General features: G+C 46.7%; 1 protein-coding gene across 2 annotated transcripts in view; it reads right to left on the minus strand.

Moving 5' to 3' along the window:
* CAPN8 (calpain 8) overlaps positions 1-27998 on the minus strand; it is a 204115-nt gene extending 176117 nt beyond the window's left edge. For both annotated transcript variants that reach the window (XM_086927961.1, XM_086927960.1), the window contains exon 1: positions 27738-27998. In XM_086927961.1, the coding sequence (XP_086784087.1) occupies positions 27738-27974 (237 nt within the window). In that variant the 5' untranslated portion in view covers positions 27975-27998. The remainder of the gene's footprint in view (positions 1-27737) is intronic.

A 27998-nucleotide genomic window follows, 5' to 3' on the forward strand; every position in this document is an offset into this window, starting at 1 on the left:
ACTAAAAAGAATAGCGTGATAAAAAGGCAATAAGGCTTTCTGCTCCAACATTCCAATATTTTCTTTCTTTTTCTCCCCATTTACATTATAATATTATAACCTGTGTGGGTGGAATGTTCTAATAGCGTTATAGCCATCCTTCCTCGGGCTTTACTGGTTGTTAAAGGCCCTCTTTTGGGATACCTGAGCCGTAGGGGTAGACGGTCTTTAACACGCCCTCTGACCCTACAAAGCAGGCTATGATGCTGTAATGCTTTAGTACTCACTATTGGAACACGTTCCCTTTTTTCTGGTTTCTTAGACAAAGCAACTGCTGGTGTCAGTCCGCCTACAAAATGCTGGGGACTATATGGGGAGGGTATGTAAGGGCACTTAAAGAGAGACCATGAAATCTCTTGGTGACAGAAGCGATTGTTAACAATGATCTTATTTTTAGCTAGGAGTGTGCACGGAAACAAAAGGAAGATAGCACAATGGGCGGAAAAGGTCCCTCTGAAATGTAAATTGGGTATGAAACACACCTTTTAGAGCTATATTCAGAATAATTTTTCTAACTATAGTTGTCAGTCAGAAGAGTTTCTCAGATATTTTGGATCTAAAGTTTCTAAGGCAGAGAAAGAGAGCTGGCATGTGATTGGGCATTCTGGGTGAAGGATAGTTTCCAAGAACATAATCTCCGAATGGCACAACAGCAGTAACAAGTTTTGTCTTCCGACTTCAGTGTTCTATTGCCCATTTGATACGCATTGGCCCGAGTCTAAATCAGCGGTGTAACGAACGTTGAGGGATGCCCCCCCTGCAAGGTACATGGAGGGGCCCGATCTGGATTTAATCAGGAGCTCTCGGGTCAGAGTACTGAGATGAGGGGGCCCCTGCAGCTGGGGCCCACCCCGCTCCGCAGGACAGGGGGTGCCTGTGTAACGCCACTGGTCTTAATGCATATAATACGAACTGGTAGCCCATTCCACGTGGCAATGGCCCATTTAGCCAGTGGCGGCTCCAGCTGGAAGGATATCCTGTCCAGGACGACCTTTTGCATATCAACATCAGTGGGGGGGCATGTCTCTATCACGGGGCTTATGCCATCCCACCCTCTTGGGTCACCTTTGGGCTGTACAATTGGTAAGAAATAGAGGTCTCTTGTGAAGGCCCCTCCAGAGGCGGCTCCTCCATGTGGGCGGAGGAGCGTCACCCCACTGCTTTCTCACAGTGCGAAAAGCAAAACCATAAAATGGTATAATGAATTCCATTTTATGTTTCTGCTTCTCGCACTGCGAGAAAGCAGAAGGGTTTAGTTTGGGGCGGGCGAGTGGGCGGTCTTGCTCCAGGCAGGGGAGGAGTGGCTTGCCCACTGTTGTGGGTGCTGTTTGGTCGCCGCAGGGCCGACCAAACCAGTCATAGCACTCTCCCCTGCTCTCCATGTAGGCTGCATGCAGCATGCATGGAGAAAACGGCCTCCCCATAGACGGCTGTGCGGTATGCGCCCCAGCCAATCACCACGCTGCCATTGCAGCATTGTGATTGGCTATGGGGAGTAGGTTGCCTGCTTCCTGTGAGGAGCAGAGAGAGAGGAGACTTGATGCGGGACCAGAGGAGAAGGTATGTTTTAATTAGTATTTAAACCCTCCCCTTCCGGCGTGACCCCCGTCCTACCACCCGCGAGTCATGCTGGCCGCGACTAGGCCCCTCCCGGGGAAGAGGGTGGAGACCATCATGCCCTCTTCCATGGTTAGAGCCATGATAAGGGAACGTTGGAGTTTGTCTTTTCTAACCTGCCTTGTGTTTTTTTCCCTCATAAGACTAGACAGGCTGTGAGTTCACTAGTGCTACTGCTTGATGTTACATGATGTTTGAAAGTCGAACCTAGCTCCTTCTAGACTCCTAGCTCCTACTAGACTTGTAGAGAAGTGTGGCTCAATGGTTAGAGCGTCAGACTCTGATGCAGAGGTCTAGCCTGGGACCAGGGTTCAATTCCTGCCTCGACGGGTCTTGGGCTCAAAAATTCCTCGGACCTGATAATTCTTGCCTCGGTGCCAATTCTAATCATGGGTCCGACTCTGCTTAATCTCCACAACGGCCCCAACAGCGCTGGGATGCCTGGCCTCCACCTTGGGGGTGCCCAGGAGTGGACATTTCACAGGGAAAAGCCAGGAAGGGTTCCACAGCGGTATGCGTTACAGCCCAGGACACCCCAGTTGGGGTATTAGTGCGCTTTACAAGTACAAATTACATTACACTACTCATGGGCAAAGGTTTATTGACCTGTACCCTGGAGGGGAAAGGACAATGAATAGCTCACTGTAGGATTCTATCTATAAGGTAGCTGCCTACACCGGAGTGTGTGGTGTGTTACATGTTTACTGTCTGTAAGTCCCGAAGACTCTGTTTATGGCGAATGGTGTCCAGAGAGGACACAGGTGTGTGACTCTGCACAAGATAGATGTTTTACCTACAACGATGCCTTCATTGAGTAGATACCTTGCATGTCCTTTGTTCCTGGGCAATGTTCCCTGAAACTAGCTCTCTGGAGCATTATGACAGAAAATCCCTTGTGTTACATGCCAACTTTTCCGACTGCACCTGAAACCCACCCTCGTCTCCTTTCCCATGATGAGTAGGGAAGAATCTACAAACAGAGGAACCAGGTTGATGCTGCCTGGTCTTAAGCTACAGAACACATTGGCAGGTGTAGATCATCCTGTTCAGGCTGGAAGAAAGAGGAGAAGTCACAAAGATGCACTATTTCTGAATGAAGGATTTCAAATTTCAAAAGAAGACAGTCAAGTGATTAGTTCTGACTTCCTGTCAGTGCCCCTGAACTAGGATAAATACAGGCTCGATTAGGCTAAGGTTTTACTTGTTATCTGTATTTTAAGAAGACTCTGTGCTCCCTCCCAGAGAGGATGCTTGCTAGAGACTGTGCCTTGCATATAGCTTGATGGATTGCTTTCCCTTTAAGGTCGATACCAGACATAGATGACCGAGACGTCCTGCTATTGTGGCCAGCTGTAAAGAAGGCAAGGATGTACTGTACAGTGGCAGGAGGGGAACAGGCCTTCGTGGAAATCCAACTCGAGGCCCAGTGGACTGAAGCGCCAGTCACTCAGGTGCACAAGTTCAAGTTCGAAATTTGTATACCGCACTACTCACCCAGAGGGTCTCAAGGCGCTTGAGGGAGGTGTGTATTTTACTTATCGAATATCCAAGTCTTTAGTTGTTTTCTGAAGGTGGGGTGGTTCTGAGTGAGGCGGAGGTGGGTGGGGAGAGAGTTCCAGGTTTTGGCCGCTAAGTATGTGAAGGATCTCCCTCCCATGGTGGATCTATGGATGCGTGGGATTGTGGCGAGGGCTTGATTGGACGATCGTAGTTGGCGGGAGGGGGTGTAAAAGGACAGGCGTGTGTTGAGGCAATCGGTTCCTAAGTTGTAGAGGGCTTTGTGGGCGTTGGTGAGGAGGCGGAACGTTATTCTCTTGTTGACGGGGAGCCAGTGTAGGTCTTTAAGGTGGCCGGAAATGTGAGCTTGGCGGGGGATGTCAAGTATGAGTCTGGCTGAGGCGTTTTGGATGCGTTGGAGTTTTTTCTGTAGTTTGGCTGTGGTTCCGGCCTAAAGGGTGTTTCCATAATCCAGTCGGCTTGTGACCAGTGCGTGCGTGACCGTCTTTCTAGTTTCGGAGGGGATCCAGCGAAAGATTTTTTTGAGCATGCGTAGGATGTTGAAGCAGGATGACGTGACGGCGTTGACTTGTCTTGTCATCGAGAAGGAGGAGTCTAGGATGAAACCCAGGTTCCGTGCGTGGTCTGTAGGGATGGGAGCTGTTCCCAAGGCTGGAGGCCACCATGAGTTGTCCCAGGCGGAGGGGGATGAGCCTAAGATGAGGACTTCAGTTTTGTCTGAATTTAGTTTTAGACGGCTGTTCTTCATCCATTCAGCTACTTCTTTCATTCCTTTGTGTAAGTTTGTTTTGGCGGTGTTTGGGTCTTTGGTGAGGGAGAGGATCAGTTGGGTGTCATCTGCGTAAGAGATGATGTTGAGGTTGTGGTGGCACGCTATGGTTGCCAGGGGACTCATGTATACGTTGAAGAGGGTGGGGCTGAGAGATGATCCTTGTGGTACGTCGCAGATAACTGGGGTGGCTTCTGATCTAAAAGGGGGGAGGCGGACTCTCTGGGTTCTTCCGTGAAGGAACGAGGTGATCCAGTCTAGTGCTTTCAACATTATTCTGATGTTGCTGAGGTGTTGTATAAGGGTGCTATGACAAACTACGTCAAAGGCTGCAGATAGGTCTAGTAGTATGAGTGCAGCTGTTTCTCCGTTGTCCAGAAGAGTTCGAATGTCGTCTGTTGCTGCGATGAGGGCGGTCTCAGTGCTGTGTTTGGCTCGGAACCCGGACTGTGAAGGGTCGAGGGAATTGTTGGATTCGAGGAAGGCGGCGAGTTGATTGTTAACTGCTTTCTCAATGACTTTGGCAGGGAATGGGAGGAGCGAGATGGGGCGGTAGTTCTTAAGTTCAGTGGGGTCTGCTGTGGGTTTCTTCAGAAGGGCGTTGAGTTCGGCATGTTTCCAGCTTTCCGGGAATGTAGCGGAATCGAGGGAGCAGTTGATGATGTCTTTGAGGTGGGGTGCGATGGTGGAGTCTGCTTTGTTGAAAATGTGGTGGGGGCATAGGTCGGTTGGCGACCTGAGTGGATGGAGTTCATCAAGCGGATGGTGTCTTCAGTGGTGATTGGGTTCCAGGCGTAAAGGTTGTTGGAAGGAGGTTTTATTTCGGAGGAGGGGGGTGTGGATTGGTTTCCAAAGCTGTTATGTATGTCAGCGATTTTGTTGTGGAAGAAAGAGGCTAGCGAGTCACAGAGGTCTTGAGAGGGGGTGATGTCGTTGGTGCCGGAGGTGGGGTTGGTAAACTCTTTGACGATGTTGAATAGTTCCTTGCTGTTGTGGGTGTTGTTGTCGAGTCGATCCTTGAATGCTTATTTCTTTGTGGATCGGATCAGTTGGTGGTGTTTGAGGGTGGCGTTCTTGAAGGTGGCTAGGTTGTCAGTGGTTGGGTTTTTTCGCCAGGCTTTCTCTAGGGTGCGACAGGTCTTCTTGGATTTCTTAAGGTCTTCGTTGAACCATGGGGCTTTTTTGCTACCTTGCTTGATATGAATGTTTTTCAAGGGTGCTAATTCGTCAGCGCAGTGGGTGATCCATTGTGTGAGGTCGGTGGCTGCTTGGTTTGGGTCCAGTGATTTGTCGGGGGGGTTTTGGTGGAGCGATGTGAAGAGCTGGTCGGTGGTGATTTTTTTCCAGTTTCTGTGGGGTAATGGTTGTGGGTGGTTGTGGGTTGTGGTCTTTTTGTAGTTGAAGTGAACGCAGCTGTGGTCCGTCCAGTGGAGAGTTGTGGTGTGAATGAAGGAGATGTGCTTTCTGGAGGTGAAGATTGGGTCGAGCGTGTGCCCGGCCAAGTGGGTGGTGGTGTTGACAAGTTGTTTGAGTCCGAGGTTGGCGAGGTTGTTCAGAAGGGTGGTGGTGTGGCTATCGTTGTTCTTTTCAAGGTGGAAGTTGAGGTCTCCCAGTAGAATGTAGTCCTCAGAGGGGAGGGCGTGGGGGCTGATGAAGTCAGTGATGTCTTCGCTGAATTGGGTGTGAGGTCCTGGTGGCCTGTAGATGAGGGTGCCTCTAAGTGTGGTCTTGGGGTTGATGTGGATTTGGAAGTGAAGGTGTTCGGCGGCTGTGAGGGTGTCCTCGGAGTTGGTTGTGATGCAGATGGTGTTCTTATGAACGATGGCGATGCCTCCTCCTGTTTGGTTGATGCGTTCTTTTCGGATTATATTGTAGCCTTCTGGGATGGCTATGGCGATGTCGGGAGCTGACGAAGTGTTCATCCAGGTTTCTGTAAGGAAGGCGACGTCCGGCGAAGTGTTGTCGAGTAGGTTCCAGAGGTCAATTGCGTGGCAGTGGACCGAGCGGGTGTTGAGCAGGATGCACTTCAGATGGTTTGTGTCGGATCTCTGTTTGGAGTTTGTGGGTTTGGTGTGGGTCTTGGTGCAGTCGAATTTGCAGGATTAGCAGGAAAAGGGTCCATGGATGAGTCCAGGTGCGGCTTGGTAGCAGTTTGGTGGGCGGCCAGGGTTAAGGGCAGAGAGGGTAGCGGGGTCGTACGTGATGCGGTTGGGTGGGGTATTGCGGGGACCAGGGGTTCTGGCGCTGGGCGCGGTCCAGGCGCGGACGGGCGTAGACGGGCTTACCTTTGGCGCACCTTCGGCGCGCATGGGGCGCTTCCGCTGCGCGTAAGTGCATCTGACATAAGTGGATAGTGGGGGGGCGGAGCGTGGGAGGGGCAGCTGGGAGGCGGGCGCTGGGAGGAGACACGGGCCACGAGTCACCAGAATAACAAAATGGCAGTACAGAAAGCGAAACTGGGGCACAATATCACAAAAAACAATAATGAGGCTAAATATATGTCACAGCAATGCAGCGCAACTGGGCTAAAATACAATTACAAGGCAGCGATAGAAGGCAACGATACCAGGCGCTATGTCAGCGTCGAAGCGCTCTCGGAATTGCAGGCGATGTCAGGCGCTATCTCAGAGGCAGGCTGTGCAATTCAGCAGGAGGAGGGGTGCAGAGAAAGTAGGGAGGTGAGGCACGGAGCGTGGGGGAGCGACCGCTACGGAGCAAGTCCAGCTGGTCACAGCGTTGTGTTGGAAGGAGGGAGCTTACTCTACCAGTGGGTGGGAGGGGCAGCTGGGAGGCGGGAGCGGGGAGGAGACATGGGCCACGAGTCACCAGAATAACAAAATGGCAGTACAGAAAGCGAAACTGGGGCACAATATCACGAAATACAATAATGAGGCTAAATATATGTCACAGCAATGCAGCGCAACTGGGCTCAAATACAATTACAAGGCAGTGATAGAAGGCAACGATACCAGGCGCTATGTCAGCGTTGAAGCGCTCTCGAATTGCAGGCGATGTCAGGCGCTATCTCAGAGGCAGGCTGTGCAAATCAGCAGGAGGAGGGGTGCAGAGAAAGTAGGGAGGTGAGGCAGGGAGCGTGGGGGAGCGACCGCTACGGAGCAAGTCCAGCTGGTCACAGCGTTGTATTGGAAGGAGCGAGCTTACTCTACCAGTGGGTGGGAGGGGCAGCTGGGAGGCGGGAGCGGGGAGGAGACGCGGGCCACGAGTCACCAGAATAACAAAATGGCAGTACAGAAACCGAAACTGGGGCACAATATCACGAAAAACAATAATGAGGCTAAATATATGTCACAGCAATGCATCACAACTGGGCTCAAATACAATTATAAGGCAGCGATAGAAGGCAATGATACCAGGCGCTATGTCAGCGTCAAAGCGCTCTCGAATTGCAGGCGATGTCAGGCGCTATCTCAGAGGCAGGCTGTGCAATTCAGCAGGAGGAGGGGTGCAAAGAAAGTAGGGAGGTGAGGCAGGGAGCGTGGGGGAGCGACCGCTACGGAGCAAGTCCAGCTGGTCACAAGGATCTTCCATTCCAGCAGGCCAGCCTTGAGAGGCGACCAACCATGTGATCAGAATTTGGGAACCTGTATGGATGCTTTCCAAGACTGCAAGGCATTGTCAGCCTGCATTTTTACTAGGCCTGGACAGAGTTTGCAGAGTTCCGCTACGCAGAACTCCACGAAGTGACAAACAAACTCCATGGAGTTCTGCAATCTGTAGAATATGGCGCGAACAGCAGATTGCGCTAATCTTCCTGCAGCTTGGGTAGAAATGTTACTGGAATGGCAGCTCGCACTCGCCAACATACCATTGGCGATCGCGAGAGAGGAAGCTGATCTTTCTGTCACTTGGGTAGAAATTTTGTGGAGCTGCCTGCTGGGACACACCTGTGGAGCTGCCTGCTGGGACACACCTGTGGAGATGCCTGCTGAGACACACCTATGGAGCTACCTGCTGGGGCACACCAGTGCAGCTGCCTACTAGGACACACCTGTAGAGCTTCCTGCGGGGACACTTCCCTAGAGCTGTTGCTGGGAAACACCTGTGAAGCTGCTGCTGGGACTCGCCCATGGAGCTGTTGCAGGGACACACCTATAGAGCTGCCTGATAGGACACACCTGTGGACCTCCCTGCTAGGACACACCTGTGGAGCTTCCTGCTAGGAGACATATGTAGAGCTGCTGCTGGGGCACCCCTATGGAGCTACCTGCTGGGACACACCTATGGAGTTGCTTGCTGGATACACCTGTAGAGCTGCCTGCTGGGACACGCCTATGGATCAGCCTGCTGGGACACACATTTGGAGCTGCCTGCTGGGACATACCTATGGAGCTGCCAGCTGGGACACATCTGTAGAGCTGCTGCTGGGGCACACCCATGGAGCTGCTACTGGGAGTGGGACACGCCTATGCAGCTGCCTGCTGGGACACATCTATGGAGCTGCCTGCTGGGACACGCCTATGGATCAGCCTGCTGGGACACACATTTGGAGCTGCCTGCTGGGACATACCTATGGAGCTGCCTGCTGGGACACATCTGTAGAGCTGCTGCTGGGGCACACCCATGGAGCTGCTACTGGGAGTGGGACACGCCTATGCAGCTGCCTGCTGGGACACATCTATGGAGCTGCCTGCTGGGACACATCGGTAGAGCTGCTGCTGGGACACACCTGTGGAGCTGCTGCTGGGACACACCTATGAAACTGTTGCTGGGGCACACCTATAGAGCTGCCTTCTAGGACACACCTGTGGAGCTGCCTGCTAGGACACACCTGTGGAGCTGCCTGCTAGGATACACCTGTGGAGCTTCCTGCTAGGACACACCTGTGGAGCTGCCTCCTGGGACACACCTATGGAGCTGCCTGCTGGGACACACCTATGGAGCTGCCTGCTGGGACACATCGATGGAGCTGCTGCTGGGACAAGCCTGGGGAGCTATTGCTGGGACACACCTATAGAGCTGCCTTCTAGAACACACCTGTGGAGCTGCCTGCTAGGACACACCTGTGGAGCTGCCTGCTAGGATACGCCTGTAGAGCTTCCTGCTAGGACACACCTGTGGAGCTGCCTGCTAGAGCACACATGTGGAGCTGCCTGCTGGGACACACCTATGGAGCTGCCTGCTGGGACACACCTATGGAGCTGCCTGCTGGGATACACCAGTGGCACTGTTGCAGGAACATACCTATAGAGCTGCCTGCTTGGACACACCTATGGAGCTACCTGCTGGGACACACCTGTGGAGCTACCTGCTGGGACACACCTGTGGAGGTGCCTGCTGGGACACACCTGTGGAGCTGCCTGCTAGGACACACATGTGGAGTTGCCTGATAGAACACACCTGTGGACCACTGCTGAACACACCTGCGGAGCTGCCTGCTAGGACACACCTGTGGAGCTGCCTGCTGGGACACACCTGTGGAGCTTCCTGCTAGAAAACACACATGTGGAGCTGCTGTTGAACCCACATGTGGAGCTGCCTGCTGGGACATACCTATGGAGCTGGATTCTAGAAAACACACCTGTGGAGCTGCTGCTGAACACACCTATGGAGCTGCCTGCTGGCACCCATTTGTAGAGCTGCTGCTGGGGCTCACCCGTGGAGCTGTCTGCTAGGACACACCTAAAGAGCTAATGCTGGGACACACGTGTGGACCTGCTGCTGAGACACATGTGTGGATCTGCTGCTGAGACACACCTCTGGAGCTGCTGCTGGGACTCTGATGCATCAGTCAGCTACACTGGACTTCAATCTTGCACAGCTGCATAGGTAAGAAGCAGGATGGGATCAGGTGGATTCTGTCCTAGGCAGCGCTGTGGAGGCTGAGCATCTGCTGCAGTGGAAGCTTTAACAAGGTCTGCGTGTTTGCATGACTCGAGGGTCTGGCGGGTTTCAAGCCTGCCGCCATCACGGAACCGGTCAGGACCGGAGCCTCTGCTGGAGTGTGGAGGCGTTCAGCAGGGCGAGGGGAGGAGGGTCACGAGGAACCTCTAATCCACAGCTGGTACCGAAGCTAAACAATGTTTGGGTAGGAAAAAGCAAACAAAAACCTCTTATCTTATTGCTGATGAAGCCTTCAAATGAAAACAAGAAGCATTATTTGCCAGAACCCTGTTTTCCTGTGGTTAAAAAAAAAAAAAACCAGATACTAAAGGAAGAAAGAAAGAAAACGATAGTCAATCTGCGAAAGTGATGCATTCTGGGTGGCAAAACAAAGGAGTTCGAGGCGAGGGGAAACAAGCAGGAAGTGGGATAAGGGAGGGGTGGCAAATGGTGAGCACTTTCGCGGCCGCTTTGATGTTCTCAGTGGCCATGCAGCTCACTGAGAACATCAAAGCAGCCACGAAAGTGCCCCAAAGGCTGCAGGCGGACAAATGATGCGCGCGTCTGGCGCACATGCACTGTACCCGATCCGCCTGCAGACTTTGTGAGCATTTTTGAAAGCCCTTACTTAACTCTCGCAGAGCAACACATGCGCATTGGCTCAGCGAGACCTAAAAATCTAAAAGTGCATGGGATTTGCCATCCCCTAGAGAGAGAGAGGATTCCTCAGACTCTCAGAGGAAGAGAACGCTCTGCGGGGTTTGCCGTGCCCATAGAGGAAAAGATAAAAAACACTTCTAATAATACTGATCAATGGATGTGATTTATTAGCGCAACACGTATCCCCACGGGGATAGCACGGCGCTAATTAGTTGCCTCAACAAACCACTGAGAGAATACACTGAAGAAGGGACCTACCTCACATCGCACTTTAGCCCGGATATAGCCAGGTTTTCAACTCCTTTCAAAATCTGATATGGTTCGCAATGAGACGAATCTCCAAGAGTTAGATTACAAAGGTAATCAGTGAACTATATCACAAATGATGGAGGGGTTCTTCATCTTGAACTATGGCACAAAAAATGCGGTCTCGTGATCAGCATGGGGCATTACAAAAAGCTCTGATCATAAATTGTTGGCAATCCCTGAACGTTCTAGAATTTTCGCCATTTTAAGGTAATCTTTATCACCTTCAAATGACGCCAATTCTAAAAAGGCACTGTGATTTGGGAAGTTGAATTAAAACGTAACAAAATCCTACAAACTATAAAAGGCACTGGGGTAAAGAGGGGCTGGCAGGGGCGTGGCAAACTCACAAACACCGCTCCCAGTGGCTGCTGTGCCTGTCACAGATGGATGAATGAATGAATGAGCAATTTGTATAGCGCAAACTAAGCCCAAGGGCGTCAAGGCGCAGATCAGTGCTTCCTGCTGTCAGTGCCCTCAACAAGGGCTCACTGCACACAGGAAGAGGCCCCTTGCAATGTGCGTGTGAGCGCGAGAGCTGGGGATAGGACATGTCACAAAGAGAGTGATGATGTAGTATGCGTAGTGGGGCTACGCGAAGCTACGCAAAGGGGGCGAGAAACTACCCCCACCTACACACTTCGCGTAGCCCCACTACGCGCCACCTGCCCCCCACCCCTCCATACCTAATTTTTGAAAATATTGAAAGAAAAGTAAATAAAAAGGCACTTACCTTGTGCGCTGCGTCCCGGAGCTCCCTCTGCTCGTTCGCGCCACAGTCGCCGCCATCTTGGATACTGTTAGAACTGGCTATTTCTGGTAGGCTAAGGCTGACGCCAAAGCCAGGCAGAAACCACCATTCTAGTCAGGGCAAGGAAGTCACACGCCAAGATAACCCCTGCTCACCCCCTTGGTAGCTTGGCACAAGCAGTAAGGCTAAACTCTGAGGCAATGTGTAAAGCATTTGCGCCAGCGCACAACAGCAACAACATACTAGGCACACCACAAAAGAGACTCCACATAAGGTTATTATGAAAATAACTTTTGTATTGTCAAAACACATATCAGATAAAATCACACATATACATTGTGCCAACTGGCACGGGCAATATTCACATGGGATTATTTACAAGACAGGGCCACATGGGCCACTGTCAGAATCAGATATAGTACTTCTAGAATAAGAAATAATAAACATAAAATGGTAATCACAAAGATCACAACCAGTATCCACTGGTAACAGGAACCAGGACCTTACTAGGACCACCTGTACTAAAAAAAGGACAACCACCTAAGAATAAACACATTTAGGGGTATAAACCAGAACTCCTTACCCATGATGCATAAAACACATTCAGAGGAGTAATAAAGAGAAACACATGATGCCTAAAACATTCAGAGGTGTTAAGAATAAAGCACATGATGCAATAAAATACATTCAGGGGTGCAGCGCAAGAAGACACATGATGACTAAACATTCAGAGGTGCAGCGCATGGAAAGAAAGACACATGATGCATAAACCTACACATTCAGAGGTGCCAGGGCTCTTCACACGTTGGGGTGACCCACTGCCAACCGGGGCCGCCCTGACTCTGCCTCCATTGGCACCACCAGCAACATCACGGAGCCCCCCCAGCCCTCTTAACTCACCGGGCTGTTCTCGGCGGGGGCTCCTCTTCGCCTGGTCTCCCTCCCTGGGACCGAGTCACTTCACCAGCAACGGGCGGGGCTCTCTCAGCAGCGCGGGAGCCTCGCGGACACCACCAGCTGGCAGCCTGGATTCGCGGCGGGGGCGGGCACCGACCATGTGACCCGCGCCCCCACCACACTGCTCCACTCCTTCTTCTGCTCCTCCCGGGCTCCTCTTCTCCCGCAGGAGTCTCGCGGGGACGCTGCCTCACTTCCTCACTCGGGGCTCCCTCTGCACACAGGAGCCCCCAGCAGCCGGCCACACTCCTCCTCCCTCCTCAGATGCCGCCGGGCTCCCTCAGCTCACGGGAGCCCGGCCGACCCGCCGCCATGCGTCCTCCATCTTCTCTCCGCCTCACAGGCTGCGGCGCGGGACTTCCGGCCGGCCGCGCTGCAATTGGCCGGCCGGCCGAGCACTTCCGGGTCGCCGCGGGCAGCGCGGCGGCCCGATTCAGGCAGGCAGGCGGGCAGGCATTAAAACTACCGGCGTGGGCAGCCGAAGTTAAATAAAATAAAAAATAAGTGAGGTGGGCACTCGCAAAGTACATAATCAAATAAGCGGGGTGGCACCCGCCAATCCTCACGCAAAATGCGTGCAACGAAACGCTCGAAATGCAGCCAGGAGCACTCTCAAGCGCTAGGATCACAGCACAGCGCTCCCAGGCGCCAAAGGTCCCCAGAGCAGACCCCTACAGCAAGAAGGGTCCACAGGAAGCGCTCTCTGCAGGAAAATCCATCATCCCTCTAGGAAATGCAGCAGGCAGGGGGACAGCCAGGAAGAGTCCCCCAGCAGTCCTTCAAATGTCCAGGAGCTGGGCAGGGCCCAGGGATTCCCCTGAGCCCCAGCAGCAGCATGCCCCTGGCAGATTCAAGTTAGAAACAAGAACATTTTGGAAGGGGACACAGCCCCTTCTTATACACAGGAAAGTCTTTGAAGTCATTTGAAGTCCTTTGAAGCAGGCAGTGTGAGAACCAGCCTGAACTGGTTACAGGGAAGTCCCTTCAGTATCAGGGACAGAGGTGACAGTCGCCCAGCGGGAGGTGGAGCCAGCTTTGTAGTTAGGCAGGCACAGCCCTTCACTATCAGGTGCCATCTCCTCCCACTTCCCTGGCAGCAGATGCTGCCTTTCATCTATGGGCTGACTTCAGACAACCTCCTGGGCTCTCCAGCCCCTGTCATCCTCAAACCAGACAGTCAATCCACAAGCAGGCCCAGGCACTCTGGGCCAGGCTCACCAACCAATCACACGCCAGCACCAACTTACACAAATATGCCAACTTCCAAAAATAGTACTTCTAGACTAGACACAGTCATGCCGCATATATCATTTTGCAGCATTCATTCTCATGAGTTCATACATACCAAACTCGCCCCTGCACTCCCCACACATCAGGAACTACCATGGGCATACATATTCCCCATTCATTCCTATGGGAGGGCAGGTCACTCACCACTCATTCACAGAGAGCTCAAGCACTTTACACTGTACCACAGTGAAAACGTGTGCAGAGGCCTAAAATCACCAACACCAGGTTCCATAAACAGGCTAGGAAAAAACAAAAAAGTCTAGGGGAGAACCTGCCCAACGGGCCGGGTCCAACAGATACCAATGCGCATGCGCGGTCGCCCGCGCATTTCTCGCGAGAAATGCGCATGCTCGGGCTGCCGCGCATGCGCATTGGTATCCAAGATGGCGGCGACGGTGGCGCGAACGAGCAGAGGGAGCTCCGGGACGCAGCGCACAAGGTAAGTGCCTTTTTATTTACTTTTCTTTCAATATTTTCAAAAATTAGGTATGGAGTGGAGGGCGGGAGGGAGGCGGGTGGCAGGCAACTTTGCTACGCCCACGGGGTGGGCGTAGTGTTGCCTGCTAAGCCTACTTTGCAAAGGGCGAAGTAGGCAACACTACGGCCACTCCGTGGGCCTAGTGAAGTCCTTTGCCCAGGGTTAATGAAGATATACTTAATACATATGGAAACATCAGTGTTTATATCTGTGCACATATACAGGGCCATTGGCTTAAATACCAGCAAACCAGCACTGACCGCTGCAAACAAAGGCTCGAAATAGCAGACTTGAGAGATATGTCATTTGGTGCTTAGTAGCTCTTCAGTACAAAATATCGCTTAGTGGCAATTCACACAATTGATTTGGCCCAATAATAGTCAATTCTATACATTTTATTTCTGGCTAAAAATCGTTAAAAAACAATAGACAAATCGACCCTCCGTTTTATAGTTAGACTAATGGAATGGAAGGGCACACTTCACCTAGAATACAAATGCAAATTAAACGTCACTCTAGTTGTCAAAGCGGTTCTGTCAAGCCATGCCAGCCTGCTTGTCAATGTTCTGTCAAGCCATGCCACCCTGCTTGTCAAGGGTCTGTCAAGCCATGCCACCATGCTTGTCAATGTGCTATTAAGCCATGCCACCCTGCTTGTCAATGTGCTATTAAGCCATGCCACCCTGCTTGTCAAGGGTCTGTCAATCCATGCCACCCTGCTTGTCAAGGGTCTGTCAAGCCATGCCACCCTGCTTCTCAATGTGCTATTAAGCCATGCGACCCTGCTTTTCAATGTGCTATTAAGCCATGCCACCCTGCTTGTCAAGGGTCTGTCAATCCATGCCACCCTGCTTGTCAAGGGTCTGTCAAGCCATGCCACTCTGCTTCTCAATGTGCTATTAAGCCATGCCACCCTGCTTTTCAATGTGCTATTAAGCCATGCCACCCTGCTTTTCAATGTGCTATTAAGCCATGCCACCCTGCTTGTCAAGGGTCTGTCAATCCATGCCACCCTGCTTGTCAAGGGTCTGTCAAGCCATGCCACCCTGCTTCTCAATGTGCTATTAAGCCATGCCACCCTGCTTCTCAATGTGCTATTAAGCCATGCCACCCTGCTTTTCAATGTGCTATTAAGCCATGCCACCCTGCTTGTCAAGGGTCTGTCAAGCCATGTCACCCTGCTTGTCAAGGGTCTGTCAAGCCACATCACCAGCCACATCACCCTGCTTCTCAATGTGCTATTAAGCCATGCCACCCTGCTTGTCAATATTCCGTCAAGCCATGCCACCCTGCTTGTCAAAGTTCTGCCAAACCATGCCATCCTGCTTGTCAATGTGCTATTAACCTTTATGATGCTTGCTGTGATTCATTGATTGTTTAAGTCTTTCCTTTAGCTTCACATACTAGCCCATATCGTGCCCTGTGCCTTTAAATCTATGCCCCTAGCTCTTGAAGTTAACGCGCGAAATTGCTTACATTAAGCCACACCCCACGCGTCACACACGAACTTCACCAAACTGAACACAGCTTTCCGTGCAGCGGCTTAGGACAACTTCACGGCGAGAACCCGGTAAGGGATAGATTAACGTGGTAACTTCACGCGCGTAGCGGTTATTTAACAACGGAGATGTTCATTTTTTTAACAAACCGACAGATGCGGGCCATATTCCCGTTTGAATGTGTGTAACATTGTTTCAACCTTGGACACATTTTGAATAAGGAATACATCAGTGAGAATTACCGATTCCTGTGGGCTAATAATTTTGTCTTAGTTTACCTATTAAAATACCTGACTTTAGTTCTATGACACACGTCTTGCACGATACAATATATCACGGCGAACCGTTTGAAGGAAGGTTGTTTGTTTAACTTTATGTTTAAACCAGGGTCCACCACCTTTGATTAAAAGTGTATGTCACATTATGAAATGCTGAACATGTCATTTAGAATTTGCATGTTATATTATTATAGTGTGTCGTGTTAAGTACATATTTTGCGTTATACAGAAAGAGTGATTGATACATGTTTTGTTTCACAGATTTCCCTGATGAAGGCCTTTCGGGCCGAAATGCATTGGAAAAAATTGTGGTTCTTTATTTGCAAAAATAAGAAAGTTGATTAAATGGATGGATAATCAATGTATATGGTCAAGGGTCTGTCAATCCATGCCACCCTGCTTGTCAAGGGTCTGTCAAGCCATGCCACCCTGCTTCTCAATGTGCTATTAAGCCATGCCACCCTGCTTTTCAATGTGCTATTAAGCCATGCCACCCTGCTTGTCAAGGGTCTGTCAATCCATGCCACCCTGCTTGTCAAGGGTCTGTCAAGCCATGCCACCCTGCTTCTCAATGTGCTATTAAGCCATGCCACCCTGCTTTTCAATGTGCTATTAAGCCATGCCACCCTGCTTTTCAATGTGCTACTAAGCCATGCCACCCTGCTTGTCAAGGGTCTGTCAATCCATGCCACCCTGCTTGTCAAGGGTCTGTCAAGCCATGCCACCCTGCTTCTCAATGTGCTATTAAGCCATGCCACCCTGCTTCCCAATGTGCTATTAAGCCATGCCACCCTGCTTTTCAATGTGCTATTAAGCCATGCCACCCTGCTTGTCAAGGGTCTGTCAAGCCATGTCACCCTGCTTGTCAAGGGTCTGTCAAGCCACATCACCCTGCTTCTCAATGTGCTATTAAGCCATGCCACCCTGCTTGTCAATATTCCGTCAAGCCATGCCACACTGCTTGTCAAAGTTCTGCCAAACCATGCCATCCTGCTTGTCAATGTGCTATTAACCTTTATGATGCTTGCTGTGATTCATTGATTGTTTAAGTCTTTCCTTTAGCTTCACATACTAGCCCATATCGTGCCCTGTGCCTTTAAATCTATGCCCCTAGCTCTTGAAGTTAACGCGCGAAATTGCTTACATTAAGCCACACCCCACGCGTCACACACGAACTTCACCAAACTGAACACAGCTTTCCGTGCAGCGGCTTAGGACAACTTCACGGCGAGAACCCGGTAAGGGATAGATTAACGTGGTAACTTCACGCACGTAGCGGTTATTTAACAACGGAGATGTTCATTTTTTTAACAAACCGACAGATGCGGGCCATATTCCCGTTTGAATGTGTGTAACATTGTTTCAACCTTGGACACATTTTGAATAAGGAATACATCAGTGAGAATTACCGATTCCTGTGGGCTAATAATTTTGTCTTAGTTTACCTATTAAAATACCTGACTTTAGTTCTATGACACACGTCTTGCACGATACAATATATCACGGCGAACCGTTTGAAGGAAGGTTGTTTGTTTAACTTTATGTTTAAACCAGGGTCCACCACCGTTGATTAAAAGTGTATGTCACATTATGAAATGCTGAACATGTCATTTAGAATTCGCATGTTATATTATTATAGTGTGTCGTGTTAAGTACATATTTTGCGTTATACAGAAAGAGTGATTGATACATGTTTTGTTTCACAGATTTCCCTGATGAAGGCCTTTCGGGCCGAAATGCATTGGAAAAAATTGTGGTTCTTTATTTGCAAAAATAAGAAAGTTGATTAAATGGATGGATAATCAATGTATATGAAGAAGATATCACATTGAACTAAGTAATAGTATGAATAAAATACTGAAGAAGACATAAAAGCGCATCAAATCTTTATTTGAAAAACTTTTACCTAAAACCATTTTTGAAGAATAAAATAGCTGGATTTCACAGCACCCAGATTTCTGTGCCCTAGGTGACACTTGCACATTCTGTGCCAGTGCTATCTTTACACATTATATACACTCCTGAGCGGAGGGAATCTCTTAGGAGCACGAAGTACGCCTCAAATCATACAGATATCCAAGCAGTGCACAGCCACTTTCTACAGTTCAATGTGCTATTAAGCCATGCCACCCTGCTTGTCAATGTTCTGCGAAGTCATGCCACTCTGCTTGTCAATAGGCTGTTAAGCCATGCCACCCTGCTTGCCAAGGTTCTGTTAAGCCATGCCAGCCTGCTTGCCAATGTTCTGTTAAGCCATGCCACCCTGCTTGTCAATGTTCTGCTAAGCCATGCCACCCTGCTTGCCAATGCTCTGCTAAGCCATGCCACCCTGCTTGCCAATGCTCTGTCAAGCCATGCCACCCTGCTTGTCAATGTGCTGTTAAGCCATAACACCCTGCTTGTCAATGTTCTGTGAAGCCATGCCACCCTGCTTGTCAATGTTTTGTTACGCCATGCCACCCTGCTTGTCAATGGGTTGTCAAGCCATGCCCCCCTGCTTGTCAATGTGCTGCCCAGCCATGCCACCCTGCTTGTCAATGTTCTGTTAAGCCATGCCACCCTGCTTGTCAATGTTCTGCTAAGCCATGCCACCCTGCTTGTCAATGTTCTGCTAAGCCATGCCACTGCTAAGCCATGCCACCCTGCTTGTCAATGTTCTGCTAAGCCATGCCACCCTGCTTGTCAATGTTCTGCTAAGCCATGCCGCCCTGCTTGTCAATGTTCTGTGAAGCTATGCCACCCTGCTTGTCAATGTGCTGTCCAGCCATGCCACGGTGCCTGTCAATGTTCTGTGAAGCCATGCCACCCTGCTTGTCAATGTTCTGTGAAGCCATGCCACCCTGCTTGTCAATTTTCTGTGAAGCTATGCCACCCTGCTTGCCAATGCTCTGTCAAGCCATGCCACCCTGCTTGTCAATGTGCTGTTAAGCCATGCCACCCTGCGTGTCAATGTTCTGTGAAGCCATGCCACCCTGCTTGTCAATGTTTTGTTAAGCCATGCCACCCTGCTTGTCAATGGGTTGTCAAGCCATGCCACCCTGCTTGTCAATGTGCTGCCCAGCCATGCCGCCCTGCTTGTCAATGTTCTGTTAAGCCATGCCACCCTGCTTGTCAATGGGTTGTCAAGCCATGCCACCCTGCTTGTCAATGTGCTGCCCAGCCATGCCACCCTGCTTGTCAATGTTCTGTTAAGCCATGCCGCCCTGCTTGTCAATGTTCTGTCCAGCCATGCCACCCTGCTTGTCAATGTTCTGTCCAGCCATGCCACCCTGATTGTCAATGTTCTGTCAAGCCATGCCACCCTGCTTGTCAATGTGCTGTCCAGTCATGCCACCCTGCTTGTCGATGTTCTGCCAAGTCATACCACCCTGCTTGTCAATGTGCTGTCCAGCCATGCCACCCTGCTTTTCAATGTGCTGCCCAGCCATGCTGCCCTGCTTGTCAATGTTCTGTGAAGCTATGCCACCCTGCTTGTCAGTGTGCTGTCCAACTATGCACTTGTACTGATGCCATATCCCTGGAAATAAGTGGCATTTGCAACTATTCAGATGTATGCATTTTTAGAATTCGCCACGCTTTCCAAGAGCACGCCGGTAATAGATCTGGAAGAATGGTGTGAATTCCCAATGACATCAATGTGGGGATAATTGTACAACGTGTGCACTTACAGGCAATGTGTGAAAATGTATTTGCGATTGTGCAATTGAACTGTTATGGTTTTTAATTTATTTATGATTTCAACATTGAAAACATTTTCCCTGTGGAGAAACTGCCTCCTAGTAGTAAGGTGCACGCATTGGAAGTCAACAACAGTAGATATACATTGTAAGCGCCAGCAGTAAAAAATATAAATTGGAAACATGTCAGTAAAAGGTGTGTTTTGGAAGCACCTGCAGTTAAGGGTGTCAGTTGGAAGCACCAGCAGAATATGAGTTGGGAACACTCGCAATAAAAATCAACATTGGCAGTGAGATCAGTAATGTATAAGAATTTGAGGGAGTACAAGCATGAAAAGCACAAGCAGTAATGTATATGAATTGGAACCACTAGCAGTAAAGTGCAGGCATTGGAAGCACCAGCAGTAAAGTATATACATTGGAGGAATCAGAAGCAAAGCACTCGAGTTGGAAGCAATAAAGTAAAAGCTTTGGAAGCACCAGCAGTAAAGTATATGAACTGCAATCACCAGCAGTAAAATGTATGACTTGAAAGCACCAGCAGTAAAGTATATGAACTGCAAGCACCAGCAGTAAAATGTATGACTTGAAAGCACCAGCAGTAAAGTATATGAACTGCAAGCACCAGCAGTAAAATGTATGACTTGAAAGCACCGGTAGTAAAGTACAAGAACTGGATTCACCAGCAGTAAAATGTATGACTTGAAATCGCCAGCAATAAAGTACAAGCACTAGAAACATCAACAGGAAAGTATATGGATTGGAAGCACTAGCAGTAAAGAATGTGATTTGGAAACAGCAACTGTAAAGTATATGAATTGAAAGCACTAGCCAAAAGGTATACGCGTTGATGGCATGATCTCTAAAGTAAATGAATTTAAAGAACTAGCTGTACAGTACTAGCATTGGAAGCACCAGCAAGAAAGTACTTGAATTGGAATCACAATTAATAGCAAAAAAAAGTTTACACAATTGGAAGACCCTGCAGTAAAGCATATGAATTTGAATCATTAGCAGTACAGTGCAACCACTGGAGGCACCAGCAGTAAAGTATATCACTTGGAAGCACTAACTGGATATGGATTAAAAGCACTAGCAGTAAAATATATGGATTGTAAGCACTAGCAGTAATGCACAAGCATTGGAAACAACAGTAGCAAAATACATGAATTGAAAGCACTAGCAGTAAAGTATGTGTACGGGAAGCACTAGCAGTAATGCACAAGCATTGAAAATACAGCAGTAAAATATACGAATTGAAAGCACTAGCAGTATATGAATTGAAAGCACTAGCAGTAAAGTAAGACTGTAAGAACTAGCAGTAATGCACAAGCATTGGAAACACAGCAATAAAGTATATGAATTGAAAGCAGTAAAGTATATGAACTAGAAGCACTAGTATTAATGCACAAGCATTGGAAACAACAGTAAAGTATATGAATTGAAAGCAGTAAAGTATATGGACTAGAAGCACTAGTATTAATGCACAAGCATTGGAAACAGCAGTAAAGTATATGAATTGAAAGAACTAGCAGTGGACTGTAAGCACTCGCAGTAATGCACAAGCATTGGAAACAGCAATAAAGTATATGAATTGAAAGCAGTAAAGTATATGGACTAGAAGCACTAGTATTAATACACAAGCATTGGAAACAGCAGTAAAGTATATGAATTGAAAGAACTAGCAGTAAAGTATGTGGACTGTAAGCACTCGCAGTAATGCACAAGCATTGGAAACAGCAATAAGGTATATGAATTGAAAGCAGTAAAGTATATGGACTAGAAGCACTAGTATGAATGCACAAGCATTGGAAACAGAAGTAAAGTATATGAATTGTAAGGACTAGCAGTAAAGTATGTGGACTGTAAGCACTCGCAGTAATGCACAAGCATTGGAAACAGCAGTAAAGTATATGATTTGAAAGCATCATTAAAGGAACAGGGCGTCCGGGTTCGTGGGACAAGATGTTGTCTCTTGGTATGGAACCAATGGGTGTCGCTTATACTGATTGTGGGTTTTTATAACCCTGGGGAAGGCAAAATAAGGTATATTTTTACTTCAACATTAACACTCCGTATTTACATAAAATCTACTGAATACAAATATTTGTTTGGAATAATTTTTAGGAAAATTGCACGTATAAGGATTTCAAAAGACAGGTATAGGACATTGACAATGTTAAGGACTGAAATGTATGCATTTAAACTAGTACATTCACTTATTGAGTGCACATATATATGAAAGACTCTTAAATTAAAAGTATATCAAAAACAACGTTTGGTCGCAATATTAAATTTTATTACACATCGCACAATATAAAAAACATTTTAAAAACATTTGTCCATAAATATAATCATCACAATGTTAAAAGTCAAAGAATCAAAAAGGTCGACGCGGCGTTTCGGCTTTTTCTTAGTATGCCTTCATCAGGACTGATTCTAAACAATTAAAATCATAGAACACAAAGTTACCAAACGAGAAATTTGTGTGCATTACATTTTTAAGTGAGCACTCTTGACATCCTAGGTCCCTTGATTTGCAAAAAATTTTTTACTTTACATTACTTCACATACTTATTCACATTGCAATCCGGTATTTTCTCTTTCTGTTTTTTAAAAACATGCAATTAACACATCTTTTACATATGTTTTCTACTATCTCCTTATTGCCTTCCCCTTTGGACCTATGTAACCCAATATTGGGGGACCCCCCACTGATTCCAATTACCAAAGAAAGAAGTACCTCCCATAAATCAGGTGCGTACCTTGTGTGTCCAGGACTCCTGTTAGAACCATACAGTTCAAACCACATGGATAATCAAATCCATCTGGACACACAAGGTACGCACCTGATTTATGGGAGGTACTTCTTTCTTTGGTAATTGGAATCAGTGGGGGGTCCCCCAATATTGGGTTACATAGGTCCAAAGGGGAAGGCAATAAGGAGATAGTAGAAAACATATGTAAAAGATGTGTTAATTGCATGTTTTTAAAAAACAGAAAGAGAAAATACCGGATTGCAATGTGAATAAGTATGTGAAGTAATGTAAAGTAAAAAATTTTTTGCAAATCAAGGGACCTAGGATGTCAAGAGTGCTCACTTAAAAATGTAATGCACACAAATTTCTCGTTTGGTAACTTTGTGTTCTATGATTTTAATTGTTTAGAATCAGTCCTGATGAAGGCATACTAAGAAAAAGCCGAAACGCCGCGTCGACCTTTTTGATTCTTTGACTTTTAACATTGTGATGATTATATTTATGGACAAATGTTTTTAAAATGTTTTTTATATTGTGCGATGTGTAATAAAATTTAATATTGCGACCAAACGTTGTTTTTGATATACTTTTAATTTAAGAGTCTTTCATATATATGTGCACTCAATAAGTGAATGTACTAGTTTAAATGCATACATTTCAGTCCTTAACATTGTCAATGTCCTATACCTGTCTTTTGAAATCCTTATACGTGCAATTTTCCTAAAAATTATTCCAAACAAATATTTGTATTCAGTAGATTTTATGTAAATACGGAGTGTTAATGTTGAAGTAAAAATATACCTTATTTTGCCTTCCCCAGGGTTATAAAAACCCACAATCAGTATAAGCGACACCCATTGGTTCCATACCAAGAGACAACATCTTGTCCCACGAACCCGGACGCCCTGTTCCTTTAATGATATTTTCCCCACCGTCCTCTAAAGATGTAGAGTGGGGTCCTCCTTATTGTTTTATAATTTTATAATATGATTTGAAAGCACCAGCAGTAAAGTATATGAATTGAAAGCAGTAAAGTATATGGACTAGAAGCACTAGTATTAATGCACAAGCATTGGAAACAGCAGTAAAGTATATGAATTGAAAGAACTAGCAGTAAAGTATGTGGACTGTAAGCACTCGCAGTAATGCACAAGCATTGGAAACAGCAATAAGGTATATGAATTGAAAGCAGTAAAGTATATGGACTAGAAGCACTAGTATTAATGCACAAGCATTGGAAACAGCAGTAAAGTATATGAATTGAAAGCAGTAAAGTATATGGACTAGAAGCACTAGTATGAATGCACAAGCATTGGAAACAAAAGTAAAGTATATGAATTGTAAGGACTAGCAGTAAAGTATGTGGACTGTAAGCACTCGCAGTAATGCACAAGCATTGGAAACAGCAGTAAAGTATATGATTTGAAAGCACCAGCAGTAAAGTATATGAACTGAAAGCACTAGCAATAAAGTATATGAATTGAAAGCAGTATATGAATTGAAAGCACTAGCAATAAAGTTTATTAATTGAAAGCAGTATGTGAATTGAAAGCACTAGCAATAAAGTTTATTAATTGAAAGCAGTATGTGAATTGATAGCAGCATATGAATTGAAAGTAGTGTATGAATTGAATTGAAAGCACTAGCAATAAAGTATATGAATTGAAAGCAGTATGTGAATTGAAAGCACTATCAATAAAGTATATGAATTGAAAGCAGTATATGAATTGAAAGTAGTATATGAATTGAAAGCACTGGCAATAAAGTATATGAATTGAAAGCAGTATATGAATTGAAAGCAATAACGTATATGAATTGAAAGCAGTATATGAATTGAAAGTAGTATATGAATTGAAAGCACTAGCAATAAAGTATATGAATTGAAAGCAGTATATGAATTGAAAGCAGTATATAAATAGAAGGCACTAGCAATAAAGTATATGAATTGAAAGCAGTATATGAATTGAAAACACTAGCAATAAAGTTTATGAATTGAAAGCAGTACATGAATTGAAAGCATTACATGAATTGAAAGCACTAGCAATAAAGTATATGAATTGAAAGCAGTAAAGTATATGGACTAGAAGCACTAGTATGAATGCACAAGCATTGGAAACAGAAGTAAAGTATATGAATTGAAAGGACTAGCAGTAAAGTATGTGGAATGTAAGCACTCGCAGTAATGCACAAGCATTGGAAACAGCAGTAAAGTATATGATTTGAAAGCACCAGCAGTAAAGTATATGAATTGAAAGCAGTATATGAACTGAAAGCACTAGCAATAAAGTATATGAATTGAAAGCAGTATATGAATAGAAAGCACTAGCAATAAAGTTTATTAATTGAAAGCAGTATGTGAATTGAAAGCACTAGCAATAAAGTTTATTAATTGAAAGCAGTATGTGAATTGATAGCAGCATATGAATTGAAAGTAATGTATGAATTGAATTGAAAGCACTAGCAATAAAGTATATGAATTGAAAGCAGTATATGAATTGAAAGCACTAGCAATAAAATATATGAATTGAAAGCAGTATGTGAATTGAAAGCACTATCAATAAAGTATATGAATTGAAAGCAGTATATGAATTGAAAGCACTAGCAATAAAGTATATGAATTGAAAGCAGTATATGAATTGAAAGCAATAAAGTATATGAATTGAAAGCAGTATATGAATTGAAAGTAGTATATGAATTGAAAGCACTAGCAATAAAGTATATGAATTGAAAGCAGTATATGAATTGAAAGCAGTATATAAATAGAAGGCACTAACAATAAAGTATATGAATTGAAAGCAGTATATGAATTGAAAGCACTAGCAATAAAGTTTATGAATTGAAAGCAGTAAATGAATTGAAAGCATTACATGAATTGAAAGCACTAGCAATAAAGTATATGGACTGGAAGCACTAGCATAAATACGCAAGCACTGGAAGCACAGCAGTAAAGTATATAAATTGGGAGCGTCACCAGTAAAGTACAATCACTAGTTCAATGTTCCGAAATGTGGTATTGGGTATAAGTGTATGGCGCCACTGGGCAGAATCACACAGCTATTTTGGATCTCTCTATTTGCTCAGACGGTGCTGCAGGGTATGGAGAACCACAAATCAAAGCCTCTGCTTCACTCGAAATAAAATTAACTCCCCAGCACACGTCAAATCTCAATATGGGCTCCCAGTTATAACAACAGCAAACAAGTAGTTATGTATCACACAGTGAAACAAATGTAAACGTATTCTGTTCTCTTTTTCAAGATTTATTCATGTAGGCTTCCATATCAGCTCTCAACAACCAACATGTGTTTCGTCGTGCATGGGGTGTTGTCCCGCGACTTCCTCAAGGCTAGTATTCCAAGTAGTAATTCTTTGAATTGTGGTGATACTTCCGGACCACAATGGGTTTCTGTTGTGAGCGGCGTATCAAACGTGTAATCATGTATTGTCCACTGAGTACGGCAACAAGAGCGGCGTTTTGCATGGAGACGTGAGACTGAGAAACCTGAATACTGAACCATAAAGGGATACAGAGGACAATACATGATTACATGTCCGGAATAATCCCCACAATTCACAGAATTACTACTTGGAATACTAGCCTTGAGGAAGTCGCGGGAAAACACCCTATGCGCGACGAAACACGTGTTGGCTGTTGAGAGCTGATACGGAAGCCTACATGAATAAATCTTGAAAAAGAGAACACAAGACGTTTACATTTGTTTCACTGTGTGAAACATAACTACTTGTTTGCTGTTGTTATAACTGGGAGACCATATTGAAATTTGACATGTGCTGGGGAGTTAAGTTTATTAAAGTACAATCACTAGAAGCACCAGTAGTAAAGTATATGAACTAGCAGCGCAGCAAAGTATATATCTATATATGTGTGTGTGTATATATATATATATATATATATAAATATATACACACACACATTATAAACACAACCATTAAAGTGCAGGTTTTGACATCTACATCCATAATGTGTATACACCTGACGCCACCTGCTGGTATAGAGATCACACCGCACTCGTTTTACTCTCAGCAGGGAGGATGCTTTCTTTGCCAGGGGGTGGTAGGGCGGAGGCTTCATTTTGAAGCTAGTGTTGACCCTACTTTGTCCAAGGTTTCTACTCTGCTGTAGGTGGACAGCACCCAAGTCACAGCAGCCCACTGTCCTTAAACCAACGTTTGTGATTACTGTGAGTAACATAATTTCAAAATACATAAACCTGGCCTTTTCAGGCAGAATACGGAGGCACCCATCCCGCCTTACTACTGCCTTTCCTTGAAACACAGGCGTGGTCTTTGTCTTTGCGCATACAATATATAGTTATTGTCCATCTCTTTCTTTCTCAGACTTTATTAATCCATCTATCGCATTTGTATCCATCCGTGCTGGTGGAAGGAGGTTCCATGGTCATTTGATGATCCATTGTCCAGAATCTCTCCCAACCCCATCACCAGGTCTCATTTTGTGACCTCTGGTTCTAGCCGTATGTTCCATCCACGGGGCTGGCGCACCGCACACCCTGTATTATCGCATGGTGCGCAATTACGCAGCATTTACAGTGTAAATGTTACTGTGGACGCTCCGGGGTGCCTCAAACGGTCAGAACACGAGCTTGCTGTGTCGTTTCCGCTATTTCTTTGCCGTCAAATGCGTCCTTGGATTAAAAATAGACACGAGGACTCATTTAACGCCAACATTCAATGGAGGCAGGTTTGAATTTCGCGTAATTACGTGTCATCCCCCGGAATGTTGTCTGATTGCACAAAAATAAATAGCGTGGCCCGCGATGTACAATCTTGTTATTTTCATTTTTTTCTATAAAGAATTGAAACACATAAAAAGGCAAATTCCATGGATTCCGCACACCCCTCGTCTTGATGCTCCTTTTGGATTGCAAACCCCCTGGCGGTCCCAAATGATGCACCCTGCAGGTTTGCATTTGAGTCTGCCCACCCTAAAGTTGGCAAGTACCAGATGGTGCCACGGGGTCTGTTCTCACACTTTCCGCTACACCCCATGCTTATGTGTGTGCCCTGCTTCCATCGCGTTGTTTAAAGCCTTACTACACCTATGCCCTTAATAGGCCAAAGTACAAACATCTTCGAAGTGCGCATTGAATCCGATGCAGATCTAAGTGCTTGACATGGGTCTTTAGAGCGCTATGCAGATAATAAAATCGAAGGACCCAAAAGGCGCATTAGGCCGAGCAATAGATTATGGCAAGCAGTATATAAACAGGCACACCATATAATACCATAACATTACCATAGCCATGCGCGTCTTACCGGTGGCCGTTTCCAGGCTATGCCCTGTGTCTTGGGCGAGCGCGGGCCCAGGTCCTGGTAGCCCACCGTCGACGGACAGGCAGGGAACTCTTCATCCTTAAACAGGACCCCAGACTGCAAGCACTGGTTCCTCAGCGCCTCGAAGTCCTGGTTCAGGTATTTGATGGCGTTCTCGTTGGTGCCCAGGCCTTCGGCCACGGCCCGCTGCTTGGCCACTGCGGCTGCTGCGCCGGCCATGGTGTCTGTGAGGGGGAGGGCTGG

The sequence above is a fragment of the Lissotriton vulgaris genome, chromosome 6 (assembly GCF_964263255.1).
Source record: "Lissotriton vulgaris chromosome 6, aLisVul1.2, whole genome shotgun sequence".
NCBI lineage: Eukaryota > Metazoa > Chordata > Amphibia > Caudata > Salamandridae > Lissotriton > Lissotriton vulgaris.